Here is a 10,034-nt window from a genome sequence, read left to right as displayed (position 1 = left end):
ACAAAAATGTGTTGATAATGTGGTGAACGGGATGTTTTAGGGGATGTTGTATATCTCACAGTATACCCGTATAGTGTGAGTGTGTGAGAGAATGTTTTTACCACTTCAGTTTGATTTGGTATTACAGTTTCATCCCTTTTGGCTGCAGTGATAATGGATCAAGGTCAGGTGAATTGATTCCAGGTCAAGAAATGAAAGATATTAGAAGAAATTTCGCGGTTTACAAGATGTACTTTTAGACAGTCTGTTTAGTGTCATATCAAATCATCAATGTTTTTTTACAGGGAAAAATAAACCAAACCTTAATTTGAAAACAGCAATCTATAAATGCTGAAACGTATTGTAAACTATTTGAACTATTTTTTCTATTTTATTTGTTTTTAAGGTTTTCTTTCAGTTAAAGTGTAATTTGAAATCTAATCTGTCATATTCTGTCTTGATATCCCTATGATAAATTGAATTTAATTAAAATTACAATTTGTAATGTACTCACCCTCAGGCCATCCAACATTCTTCATCAGAACAGATTTGGGGAAATTTAGCATTACATCACTTGCTCACCAATAGATCCTCTGTTGTAAATGGGTGCCGTCAGAACTTGTGATGTTTTTAGGACTCTCATTTTGATGGCACCCATTAACTGGATCCATTGGTGAGCAAGTGATGTTACGGTAAATTTCTCCAAATCTGTTCCAATGAGCAAAACCTGAGGTTGAGTAAATGTTCAGCAAATTTTCATTTTTGGGTGAACAATTCCTTTAACCATTGCCAATATATTTAATTAAATGTAAACATATATATGAAATATATGGGTGAGCCTCATTAATAAACTGAGTACTTGTAATTAAATTGATCGTACATATCAGACACTGCATTAAGAGGCTGCGTTATATTTTCAAATCTTTCAAGATGAGTTGAAATTTTTATGACTGACATTATTCTGAACCTTTTAATAACAGAGGCAATACATTTGGATCCTCTGTTTAATCTTTATTGATGCACATAGCTTGTTTTTAATAACTGACGTTATAGTCTACTTGTAAATTAATTCATTATTTCAGCTGTTGGAGCTGCTGGCCAGTCCGTTAAGCTGACATTGCAAAGTTTGGTGTGGCATTGTCTTCAGATTAATAAGAAAATCATTCACTGACAAGGCTAAGTTTACTTAAAGTAAACTTTTTAAAGTAAAAAAAAATAACAATCTGTGAAACACAACAGCATAAAGATGTGAAAATGTTTTCGTTTGGTATGTGCTCTATGTTGGGATTTTTTATTTTTTTTTGGTCTGATATTAAAAGAGCTCCTAGTGATGTGATGATCAGGAGTCAGTTGATGTCATAAAGTGACATTTGAAAGTTGTATGTTCCTGTAATGGCCAGTTTAATTATAAGCAATTGCTGTTTTAAGAGCTAATCTTGATAAATAATGTTTAAATGAGACTGAAATGATGACAAAGTTAAGTTGCAATGGTTAGAAGTATGTGTGAAGATGGATCGGCGACATATTGGTCAAGAATACGCATTATAGCGTCTTAGAAAGAATAAAGACTGACAATGCAAAAAGGGAGAAATGTTATCTGATTCGACATTACAGGAAAAAAAATAAATAAAAGTTCTTGATATCATCATTTTGTTGCTGTTTCTTCCTTGTATTTTTACTGATTTATTCTTTGAGAATGCTTCTTGTCCAATAAACATGTACTTTTCCAAAGACTGCACCTGAATAGACACACAATTTTTTCCACTGAGTGCTGCAGGTGGGTGTTGTTTATAGCCCATATCAGTGGTTGTTACTAAGCATAATGGCATTAAAAGAATGGCTCTGGCAAACCACTCCTAAAACTGTTTGCCAACACTGTCTATCCATCAGCTGTACAGAATATTTTTACCATCCATAGTTAAGCTCAAAAGCATATTAAGAGGTCCGTTTAAGCTCCCTGACAGCAATATATTTGAAAGTCTATATAAAGTGCCTATGATCAGGAGAATTAATATATGGGAAGCATCAAATCCATATGCTAATATGTGTTGCAAAGTGCTAATGTGAAAGGTAATAGGTCTAGTTAAAGGTCTGTCACACATTCGAATGCAGCAATGGGAATGTAAACTTCCACACTCTAACAGCAGTGCTCTGAATTAAGACAAATGTCTGTTTTATAATTTTAATTCACTATTTTATATATATATATATATATATATTATTTTCTATTAACACATTTTTTTTCTGCCATTAAAAGCACTGTTACCATGTGGCAATGCTATGAGGATGGCAGAATATTTCAGTTAGGGCACCTGTGCATGAAACATAATCTGGTGTCACATTAGGCTATATGTTGGGAGGGTATTTTGAAAGCCATGCTGTGAACAGCCACACATACCAAATCAAATTTGCGTTTAAGAACGGCACAGAAAACAATATTTGCATTCGTTTTCATAGCTATTGTTACTTTATGAATTCTGGTTAACACCAATCCTGTTTTTTCATAAATAATTTTCTTTAGAATCTTAAAGGGGATATTTTTTTTTTAGCATTATAAAGCATTTCCCTCAGAAAATCTGTATAGCTTAACATTAGACAGTTCATGTCTCCACCCTGTTTGCTTTATTTCTCTTTGGAATAAATCTCGTTGGATAATATTTTTTTATAGACAATAAAGTTATTGATCAGTGTGAAATAAGTGTATATTTGCCTGAATGTCCTTACTGGCCCTCACCAACATGGCGAACTGTTGCCGATCCTACGCTGAACGAGTCGCTTTTAAATAAAGCAGCGTAAGCGAGCGCATGAGATGAAAGCATCACTTCAAAGGTACTTCACTCGTTCACATTTGTAACTCTTCTATTCGCAGTTGTCATTATCATATGGGCCGCTTAAAGCGTATGTCGAAATGCTCGTTTAAAGGTCCCGTTTTTGTTTCTGCGTTATTTTGATAGAAAAACTCTAAAAAACAGCTGATTTTGTGAACTTACTGAAATGTGACCGTTAGTTATCTTACGTTAACATGGTTTACATGTTAAGTAATATGAAAGTAATACCTTTTTTTTTTTTTTTTTTTTTAAGTAATACCTTGATACAACAAAATACCTGTCAGAGCTCATGATACTGCAGGGAAAAGGTTGTGTTTTTCTTTGGGGGAAAGCTTTTCTAAGCGCATACGGTGACTGCAAATTGTGTGTGTGTGTGTGTGTGTGTGTGTGTGTGTGTGTGTGTGTGTGTGTGTGTGTGTGTGTGTGTGTGTGTGTGTGTGTGTGTGTGTGTGTGTTTTGATCGGTATGTAGTCATTCATTTGTTTGTTTGAGTAGTCATGTGAATGCCGATTCATTTCAGTGAGTCGAATCTTTTGAATCGGTTCTCTTTAAAGATTCACTCACTGAGCAGTGTCCACATTTGCTTGAATAAAAGGAAATTGAACTTGTTCAATAACATGCTATTATCCTTTATTAAAATCTGCATATCTACTATTATAAGGCTCCTAAAAAAACTTTTAAGCATCTTCCCCTCAAATGGCAACAAATATATTATTTTATAATTTTTCTTTCTGTTTGTCAACTTTTGAATAGAACTTTTTCAAGCCAAAATAAATGATGAATTTCAACAACATGCTTGTGTTATTTGAATTGAATGGTCAGTCATTTTTACACAATCGTAATGGAAATATCCAAATATGTAGAATCAAAAAAAGAACTCTTAACATTCGTTTCATTGTTGTTACTCCAGGATCTTCACATTAAATGGCCACCGATATGGCCGATAAACCTGCTGTGCAGGAGAGCAGCCATGAATGTGCAAACAGTGAAAATGAGACTTTACAGACTGGAGAAACTGAAACACTGTCTAAAAGACAAAAGAAGAGCCTTCTCAAGAATCAACAATGGGAAGAACAGAGAGAACTTCGCAAGTAAGCTGTGTAATTTTAATATTATAGTATTTATTAATATTTTGAATGCGCTGTGTGATACAGAGTGTCCAAAGAACCTAAAAGTTTGGTAGACGCTGATTTATACAGAATGTCTCCATAATCAAGGACTGGCATAAATGTGGCAGAAACCAATCTTCTTCTTGCCTTGGATGAAAAGCAGGGTTTATTTCTGTAATAGAAAGCTTTACCTTTAGTTTTGTCCTTAGTTGATTAATATAAGATTTAAAAGATAAGGAGTCATTTAGAGATATTTATATTCTGTCGCTACATCAATTATAGTACCCTGAGAGGTTTTGAGTGATAGTTGATTTGCCACTTGTTTCTTTGATCTTGAAAATAACATAACTTTAGTTTTAATCACATTCAAAGTCAGTTTTAGGCCACAAAGCCTTTATTGCACAACATCAGAAGCACTCTGGAGTAAGGACACCACTTGGTGTAATTTAGGTGCGCTACAATAAATCACAGTGTCATCAGCGTAAAAATGAAAATTGACATGACCGATATTAAAATCAAGATTATTAATATAAATAATAAAAAGCAGAGGCCCCAAAACAGATCCCTGAGGAACACCCCCCATAATCTGCAATGGTGCATATGAATGGCCTTTCATTTGCACACATTGTGTTCTACCCACTAAGTAGCTTTCGAACCAAGAGGTTGTCTCATTTGACATTCCAATTTGTTTCAATCTAGTTTTTAATAAACTGAATCAAAAACGGTATCAAAAACTTTGGACAAATCAATAAAAAGTGATACACAATAATGACCTTTATAGAGCGCCTCAATGATATCATAACCCTGGTCGCAGCTGTGGTTGTACTGTGTTGTTTCCTAAAACCAGACTGATTATGTGATAAAAATATCATGTTCCTTATTATATGAAATCAATTGCTCACTAATAAGAGATTCGAAACCTTAGACAAAGTACAAAGTTTAGAAATCGGCGTCTAGTTAGTAGTATTATGTTTATTAGGAGCTTTAATTGTTCCTTGTTTTATGAAAAGACAGAAGCGTAAAGAGAGAAAACAACAGAGGAAACTCGAGAGACAAGCGCAGGCTGAAGATGGAGTGGAGTGGACAGGAAAGAAGCGTTTGCGCAGGTTGGCAGAGCCCAGCTCTCTCAGGCTGGTCATAGACTGCAGCTTTGATAACCTCATGTTGCTCAAAATAAGACGAAGGTGCTGCAAGGTGCTGGCCGTCAATCATGGTGAGATTCCCCTCCACACGGTCTCTCTCTAGATATCAACTGAAATGACACTTCTTCTATAATACACTTTTAAGTTTCCTGGTAGAAATGAACCAATCATTTCCCCCAGGGCCGTGCACAGACCTTTTGAGGGGCATGTGCTGAAACTGAAAAAGGGCACCCCCCTCCTATTTTTTATATCAAGATTATTTAGTAAGCCTGCATAAAAGGAAGAAATGGTCACATCTTCATGACAAATTCAATAACAATAATTATTTGTAGGGTCCTGTGTTTGTGAATTGCTCTTGTGTACTCCCTCTTTTTTTAAATTGCATTTATAGAGAAAAAAAAATACTTGACTCATACATAAACATGTTAACCAAATAATACAAATTAGCTTACAAAACCAAACAGAAACCAAAATCTTTTTTTATTGAACTTTATGCACTTTTTTATGAACTTTGCAAAGAAAAAAATTATATATATTCTCTTTTTTAGCTATTCTGTTTGGTTTTATAAGCTAATTTGTATTATTTGGTTAACATGATTATGAATGACATTGAGAAGAGGGGAAGGTGAGCAATGAGTCAAGTATTTTTGACAAACTTTTTTTGAAATATAATTTAAGTAATTATGAACAACTCAATTCCAGATTATAAGAAACTATAGCCATACCGTTACTATAACATATCCAACATGTAACATCCGCCTACCTGGCAAAAAATTGATACTGTGGTGGACCAGGGATGTTGGTCTCTTAAAGGTTTCTTATTCACTACACTTTCCCTAAAATAAGCCAGCAATGAAAAATAAATAAAAATAGTGTGAAAAGTACAGTTGCAGTGAAAAGCATTTCTGAAGGATCACGTGACACTGAAGAGTACTGAACTGGAGTAATGATGCTGAAAATTCAGCTTTGATCACAAAAATAAATTACATTTTAAAATATATTCAAATAGAAAACAGTTAAAATTGTAAAAATATAACACTATATTACTGTTTTTGCTGTATTTTGGATCAAATAAATGAAGCCTTGGAATGAATCATGAATTACATTCTGCATGATAAAATATAAAGATTTCACAGTGATCTTCTGTAAACCATGTTTTACTACATTTTATACATGTGAGGACGAGCGGAGAGTATACCATAACATGATTAGCCTAAATGTTAATAAATTAAGTGTATCAGCAATCATAAATCAAAGAAGAAATTTCTTATACATGTTATCTAGGTGACGAGGATCACTTGTCGCTTTGTGTAAGTTCCAGTACGAAACAGCACGGGGGGCGCACCTGTTATGATTTTCCGATGGTAAAAAAAAAAATTATATGTTGTTGTATTACTTATCAATATATAGTTTTTGACCAGCGAATGTTTGCGAATTTTTGTTTTTTTGTCCGTCATTAAAACGGCGACGGCGCCTCACATTACATTTTCATCTAGCTACAGGTTACAAACTAGTTTTTGTAGCTATATAGACGGAGCGCTCAGTTTTTCCTGTGGTAAAATTACGGAAGAGGATTAGGGCCAAGCAATAATAAAAAAATAAAACCATCTCGAGATTAAAGTCATTATATTGCGAGATTAAACTCGTTAAATTTCGAAAAAAAAGTCGAAATACAATCTTGAGAATAAACTAATTTAATTTCGAGAATAAAGTCGTTGTGTTTCGAGAAAAAAAGTCGAAATGAAATGTAGAGAATAACGCATTCGATCAGTGTTCATTGCATAGCCTATATCTTTCAGTAACAAAGAAATACTATAAACTTTAGCTAATTTTGACACAATAATAATTAGCACACTAACTTTAAAGATAATTTGCAAGCGGCTAGGTCTTTTTAGAAGAAAAAAAACAGTCCAATTTGCCGCGATGTAGGCTACTCGATTTTGTCCAACATGAAATGACAACCAGAGGACAAATGCAAGGTTATCGCTGGCTTCACCCAAATGCACTCTGGCACTTGGACAGCTATGATAAATTAAAACCGTACGGCATTGCCATTAATGGCATGTAATGTAAAGAGTTTATTCTCAAGTTTGTATTTCGACTTTTTTTCTTGAAATTTAACGAGTTTTTTTTCTCGAAACACAACGACTTTATTCTCGATATTTAATGAGTTTATTCTCAAGATTGTATTTCGACTTTTTTTCTCGAAATGTAACGAGTTTAATCTCGAAACACAACGACTTTATTCTCGATATTTCATGAGTATATTCTCAAGATTGTATTTCGACTTTTTTTCTCGAAATTTAATGAGTTTAATCTCAAAACACAATGACTTTATTCTCGATATTACATGAGTTTATTCTCAAGATTGTATTTCGACTTTTTTTAATCCTCGAAATTTAACGAGTTTAATCTCACAATATAATGACTTTAATCTCGAGATGGTTTTATTTTTTTTTTATTATTGCTTGGCCCTAATCCTCTTCCGTATAAAATGCATTTGGCCAAAATCGCATTTTATAAAAGATGAAATGCTACTTTATGCACAGGCTATTTAAGTGTTTGGCTATGTATTGGCTATGACTAGATGGCAAATGCTAGCCCTCTCTCTCAGGCGACGTCCCACATGTCTCAGTCAGTGAGTCAGTCAGACATCAAATAAATAAAATATGAGCCTTTATAGACATAGTGTTTAGTAGTACTTATTTAAACAACAATATATTTATTTACCCTTCGCAAAACTTTGTTCAGCTCAGCTGTTGTCTACTGTGCGGCTGCTGTGGAACTTCAGTTGATTCAATGAATATAGAGGGGGCTGAGTTATCAGCTTACTGACAGCTTGAGGATCGAATAAGATTTACACAAGCTCGTTTTAAGAACTTTCATTTGCTAAATATTTGTAAAACAGACAGACAGACGTAAAGGGTGACCAATAGCATTGATTAAAAAAAAAAAAAAACACACCACCAAAAAAAGGTCACTTCGGAGTGTAAGGGCAAAAAGGGCATGTGCTCTGCACAGGTTGAGCCCTACCTGTGCACGTGCCTGATTTCCCCCCTTGCTGCAGTTTTTGAAATCATTCTAGCATTCCTGGAGAAACGAGACTGGCAGGATGCTTTCTTTACCGTTCTGCCACAGAGGAAGGGAGCTGTGCCAGTGGGCCAAGAGAACAAGCTCGGAGAGGGGAATGACGAGGAAGACTCTGATGAAGACTCAGACACAGAACACCCAATCGCAGAAAAGAGAACGGACTCAAAGGACCAATCAGAAAGCAAAGAGGAAGAACACAAACCTGTGCTAATTCAGTCAGATTCCATTGAGCGAAACACAGCGTAGAGATGTGTCATGTTTAAGCTGTTTCATCTTTTTGGCAACTTTTTAACTGGTTGTGCTCCGATTTCTCAGTTTGAAATCCTCCATGCAGTGGTTTGTATTTGAAGGTGTTTTTGTTGAAACAAATGTCATTAAAAAAAATAAAAAAGAGAAATTACACCTTTTTAGCTTTTTCCATGTAAAAGCATAAACAACAAACAATTATGTGTAGATCTTATAATTTTTTTTTGTAAAAAAAAAAATATTTTATAACAATTGAGCCTCTTTTGTGGGGTGTTTTTTTTTTTTGTTTCTTTTTTGTTTTTTTTGACTAACTAAGAAACAGACTCTGCATATTTGCTGTTTTTGCTGATCTGCCGCAGTGGGATTTGTACCTGTGGGCCAAGAAAACAAGCTCAGACACGCAAGACTGTGATGTAAGCCATCCAATCTCAGAAAAGAAAAAGACACAAAGGACCAATCAGAGAGCAAAAGGGAGGTACATAAAACTCAGATTCCAGTAAGAGAAAAACAGGGCAAAACTTGATCTTAAATAGTTTTATCATTTGTTGCTGTCATATGTTTGTTCAGTTTTATTTTCAGATTAATGAAATATCACATGTATTTGAGATGCTGATGTTTTTAAGCAAATTTTATGAGGAATATTATTTCTCAGTCTCAGATATTTAGATCTTACCTTAGATCTTAATACATGTGAATGAAGTGATGGTCTACATACATATTGTATTTCATCTATTATTACTATTCTGATCATCTGCATCAAAAAAAATATATCTACTAATATAAATGTAGACTTTAATATAGAGTTAACTGTTAAAATGTTGATTATTGTATTGTAAATCACGCTAGTGGTTCTATTTTGCGTTGTGTTTGAAAACTACTCAAATTGTCCCCTAGATGTCACTATACACCCGATTTCGTTAAAAATATATAATTTTTTTTTTTTAATGAAAAGTTGAAAGTCATGAGGTTTAATAGAAAAATCTCTTACTATTCTTGATTCAGTTCAATTTGATCTCTGTACATATTTTCACAATATATCTTAATTCTCTTTTCAAATAATTTTCCCTTTCCTTTAAATATTTTAGTTTTTCAAAGTTCTTCATTGGCATGACTGTTTACAATATTAGCACAGCATCACAGACGACTTTTTTTTTGAACAATTTGTTTATTATGAAATAAATTGTCAGTATAACACAGCAAAATTGAGTCATATCTCGACTGTTTTTATTAGTATTACATTCATTTAAATTCAATAAGATTCAACATTAATAAAAATTTTGGACATTCAAAGCATCTTAAACGTTCCTAGACAGAAATGCTCATCACAGTGAGAGCTTTCCTCGTCGTGAATAACTGTCTTTTTCAGCTCAATCGCTGTTTTGGAACACTATTCCATTGAACTCGGTAAAAGCGCCCGAGGCTTTAACTGTTTTCAGAAGGGAGAACAGGTTTACAGATTTTGCTGCTCTCTTTCCTTTAGGCCATGAATGCAACCAGATACGGTAAGTCTGGTGGATTAATGTAGCTTTCATACGCATGCTAATTATGTCACCACACTTGCAAAAATTAATTAATCAGATACACTAATTTGTAGTTTATCTCATTGGATATTAAGAAATCTTTAACAGAAGACCACATAT

The 10,034-nt window shown here is 33.9% G+C and overlaps 1 protein-coding gene across 1 annotated transcript; it reads left to right on the top strand.

Moving 5' to 3' along the window:
• The first annotated feature begins 3,731 nt into the window (after window positions 1-3,731).
• LOC122145451 (tRNA methyltransferase 10 homolog A-like) lies at window positions 3,732-8,495 on the top strand. The gene is made up of 3 exons (XM_042759227.1): window positions 3,732-3,898; window positions 4,927-5,129; window positions 8,126-8,495. Exons 1-3 carry the CDS (start codon window positions 3,732-3,734, stop codon window positions 8,392-8,394), a joined length of 639 nt encoding a protein of 212 aa, XP_042615161.1. The 3' UTR covers window positions 8,395-8,495.
• Window positions 8,496-10,034: the final 1,539 nt, after the last annotated feature.

Source organism: Cyprinus carpio, chromosome A7 (genome assembly GCF_018340385.1).
Source record: "Cyprinus carpio isolate SPL01 chromosome A7, ASM1834038v1, whole genome shotgun sequence".
NCBI classification, from domain to species: domain Eukaryota; kingdom Metazoa; phylum Chordata; class Actinopteri; order Cypriniformes; family Cyprinidae; genus Cyprinus; species Cyprinus carpio.
This window is presented reverse-complemented; position numbering and strand designations above follow the sequence as displayed.